Below are 4,215 nucleotides of genomic sequence, written 5' to 3'. Positions count from 1 at the left end.
CGGGCACGGTCATCTTTAAATTTACTAAATTGGCCAGGTCCAATTCATGTGTGTTGTCTGCATTTTGATGCATTATTCAGCATGCCTTTATGCCCTCATAGCTTTGCAGCTAATTAAACGGTGTTTGGTCATCAAGGGAGTCTCCTATCAGGGGCTGGCAGTGCAATACAAATACACAATACCAAAGTATTAATTTGCAATTACCCCTGCCTGTAAAGTCACACGTTCTAATTGATTTTTGCACTCCTTAGTCTTTTAAATAATCTCCAAATATTATTATAGCACCTCCCTGTGTCTGGAATTATGTTCAAAACATCTACTGAAGTCTGGAGTCAGACGTACGACTTGTCACATAAATCATAATAATAATCCTCAATTACAGCAAAGGTAAAACTACTGTCTGCTGTGCATGTATATGGCCATGACAGTAAGGGGAAGGTGTGCGTTGTGTGCAGGCGCTCCCATGTCCGGCTCTGTGTGTTCTGGTACTACATATCTTTAGATAAACCTTTTCACACTTCTTTGTGAAAGCGATCTCCCTCCCATCTTAACACAACATTCTTCGCCGTCTCCCGTCACTGATATAACCCTGCCATGGCTCATGTTACTGCTTGTCAGACTGGCTTGTCTTCCCTACTACATGTACAATGGTAATACACACCTACCCATCTCAGCAATATTAGACGGTATGTAGGCAGCACAACACCCTAGAAAGGTCTGAATGGTGTCACTTTTTGTATAAGCTGATGTAATTTTATTAGTAAGAATCCAATGTACTATGCAGGATCCTGTTTGCTTGATGGGCACCCCCATCCTTCCATTTCCTGAAAGCTGAACTCTAGGAAAAACACAATGATGCAACTCTGGAAATAATATTATATCATTAAGGGTCCTTTTAGATCTCTGCATTGTGATAAAGCACAAGGCATGAAAAGCAGTGCCCTTCATTTTAAATGGCACCCCAATACACTAAGGCAATGCAGCTGTGCTATAAAGTGCTGCAAAGAACAGTATTATGCCTTAATGCAATGCATGCTAAAGCACAACATAACATGAGCATTACCCACCACATAAATGTAAATGGACCCTAAATATAGCAGCACAGCAGTGATGGTGGGGACTATTGCGAGACATTTTGTCCTTAACCAGTGTTTCTCAACCAGGGTTCCTCCAGAGGTTGCCAGACGTTCCTTGAGCATAGATGGATTCAGACCTTCAGCCCAGTTTACGTGACACCAAAGATCTTTTTGGCTATCTGGAGGGGTGACATTCTTCAACCGGCAGCAACGTAAAATGCATTCTTCCTACTGACCACCATGCTAATATATCGTGTGGATATTGTAATTATAGTAAGTCCCAAGACCTGAAATTTATTTGAAGGGTTCCCCCATGTTAAAAAGGTTTGGAAATTTTTCTTGTTTAGACTGGCAGGGGGGAAAGCAGTTTCTGTGCAGCTACAGGTGGCTGACACTTTGCCAGACAATGGGGCACCCATACCATTGAGCTGGCTTTGTTAAAGAACTAGTGCTTAAACCTTTTTACAGCAGGCGGTACTGAATCTCCTATTCATTTCCAATAGGTGGCCAAAGGTGAGATGCCATGTGAAGTGTCTCACCCATGGGTACTGTCCAGGGGTGTGAGCCATAACCATACGGCAATCTCACCACCAGTCTGAGCTAGCCCTGGCAGCCTTTTGCTACTGGAGCAATTTTTTTCCTTTTTCACTTCCAATGCCATAATGTATAGGACAAATTGTGGATTTAGGAGACCCCGCCAACCATAAAAAAAAGCAGGTAGAAGGAAAAAAAAATACCTTTAAATACTTACTTTCTATTTAATGATACTTAATTTACTTGTAATTTGATTTTAAAATTGCTAGCAAATTACATATTTTGACCAGCTTTCTGCTCCATTACCCTGATCCGCCAACAGAGGGCACTGATAGATGAAATGTAGAGCATTAAGCTGCAGCTGCCATCCATGGATGACTGCGGGTCATGTAAGGTCATGTCACTGCTAATAAATTGTCCTTGTGTAATGTTAAAACCAGATCGCTATAATTCTTACTTTCAAACTGGCAGAAAGGAAAACCAGTAAATGTATCTGCCAACATCTACAGCTGGTAACACTTTCCTTATTCCATGCACAAGCTGGAGAAATGCCACTGGTTAACCAGATTACTCGGATTTGGCTGTGCACATTTATAACAAAATCTAATAAAGCTTCAGGCAACTATAAAATATTGCCGACGTTTGTATGGCGTATTTTTCCCCAGAGGAGACCAACAAACAAACATGGAGAGAACATATAAACTCCATGCATCCAGCTAGTGCCCTTGCCAGGATATTTACCTAGGACCCTAGCACTCCAAGACAGTGCTAATCACTTAGTAAGTTGCATTTTTTTAATGCAAGCAATGTAAGTACATGAAGTCAGCTTGGTATCAAGTTGGTTTAGGAAATCTGACCTGTGTATGGCCAATTTATAATCTAAGTACAGGTAGTCCCCGGGTTACATACAAAACAGGGACTGTAGGTTTGTTCTTAAGTTGAATTTGTATGTAAGTTGGAACAATTGGTACATATCGTTGGTACGATATTTTATTAAATGCAATTAGGACAGATGTTTTTTTCCAACATATTAGGCAGCGTGGTGTCAGTTACTGTATAAAATCTTCACTGTGAGCTAATCACAAAGAAAAAAAAACTTTATGGAGCCTAGACATTCATTAACTCCTGGAGCAAGCTGTGCTTTGATATGCAAAAAGAAACAGCTGCAGAGTTTGTCTTGGTCATTAAATAGTTACAAGAGGCTGCAGAAAGAGCTCATCCCCCTAAGATTACCACAACCTCAGCTGTGTTTAGCAAAAGATTTCTTCTGCAAGTAATGCAAACTGCCCCTCCCCCCATCAAGCCTCTGTCCTGCACACAAGCGAGCAGAGAAGCCCTGTTTGTATCTAGGAGTCGTCCGTATATCTTTGGGACTACCTGTATACTAAAGGCCAAACTTTGCATTCAGATTCAAACCTTAAACCAGAATAGCTGTAAATTAATTGGGTGCCGGGGATGACGCACACACGCTGCATGCGGCACTTACATCAATAAATGATGCGTTGATATAGTCTGTGTATTCTTCACCTCTCTTCATTGGCAGGATCACTCGATTGAAGTCATCTATGTAATAAAGAATAAGAAACTTTTAATTCTTTTATTATATAAAACATATTATCAAAATCAATTTTGGAAATACCCGTGACAACAAATCTTTAATTTCATCCATATTCACTGACAAAAATGATGAGACTTGTTGATGCAATCTTCCACCATCCCTAACATATGGATACAATTATAATATAGATTCTATAGGGCCTTTTATTAAAGCAGTGAATCTGACATTCACTGAAACATTTGCTGTTGAAAATCAATTTTTGGCATTAAAACACATGGACCTGGAAGATTCTTCATTAAGTTTCAGAAAAACTAGCAGAGAAAGAATGATATTTGATGATAACAGATGAATATACTGATGGATATATATGAGGAATGGAATTTAAAGGATGAGAAATAAAGTGATACTCCAGTTCTGCATCCATGTCTTCTATATCACATATATATGTCATATCTTCGGAGTTCCCAGCTCCGCCTACCTACCACAACCAATAAGGAGAATGTATCTCTTCCAATAAGATAATAAATCATTTTTTTTTCAATAATTCTACATTACATGGAATGCAGCCATGGAGTGTTATAGTGGGGGGCATGAGAAAGCTGGATAATCCAGCATTGGAGGGAAGAGTGTGAGACACATAGGTAGTGAGAATATAATCCGGTCTGCTGACATCTGTAGACGTGGGCTGACCCTGCAAGGCTTCATTTTGGCGCCTTTGTGTTTGAAGAGATAAGAAATGTCACAGAGAGAGTTTCTTTCTTATGGCCACACCCTGCACATCCCTTAAAACAAACACGGCTATACAACAGGGAAACAAAAGAAGAACATTTCCAGAACTTTTTATGCCCCATGTCTAAAATTGCCCCCAGAGATAAAACACAATGTAACAGCCAAATGTGAAGTAAAAGAAAGTTGACCAATGCACATACAGATGACACCTAAGAGAAAACGTAATCAATTATTTCGCAGTGCACAAAGGCTGCAGAGAGAATCAATACATTTTTGTTTTAGATTTGTAAAGAATTATTATCATTATTATTATTATTA

General features: G+C 39.5%; 1 protein-coding gene across 1 annotated transcript in view; it reads right to left on the bottom strand.

Annotated features, from left to right (window-relative positions):
• The window catches only part of PTPRE (protein tyrosine phosphatase receptor type E), a gene marked incomplete in the record, with an annotated part of 115,624 nt that overhangs the window by 12,630 nt on the left and 98,779 nt on the right, over positions 1–4,215 (bottom strand). The window contains 1 exon segment of the mRNA XM_072424695.1: positions 3,097–3,173. Coding sequence (XP_072280796.1) covers positions 3,097–3,173 — 77 coding nt within the window.

The sequence above is a fragment of the Pyxicephalus adspersus genome, chromosome 10 (genome assembly GCF_032062135.1).
Source record: "Pyxicephalus adspersus chromosome 10, UCB_Pads_2.0, whole genome shotgun sequence".
NCBI classification, from domain to species: domain Eukaryota; kingdom Metazoa; phylum Chordata; class Amphibia; order Anura; family Pyxicephalidae; genus Pyxicephalus; species Pyxicephalus adspersus.
The sequence above is the reverse complement of the archived record's forward strand: the minus strand, read 5'-3'. Positions and strand labels throughout refer to the sequence as shown.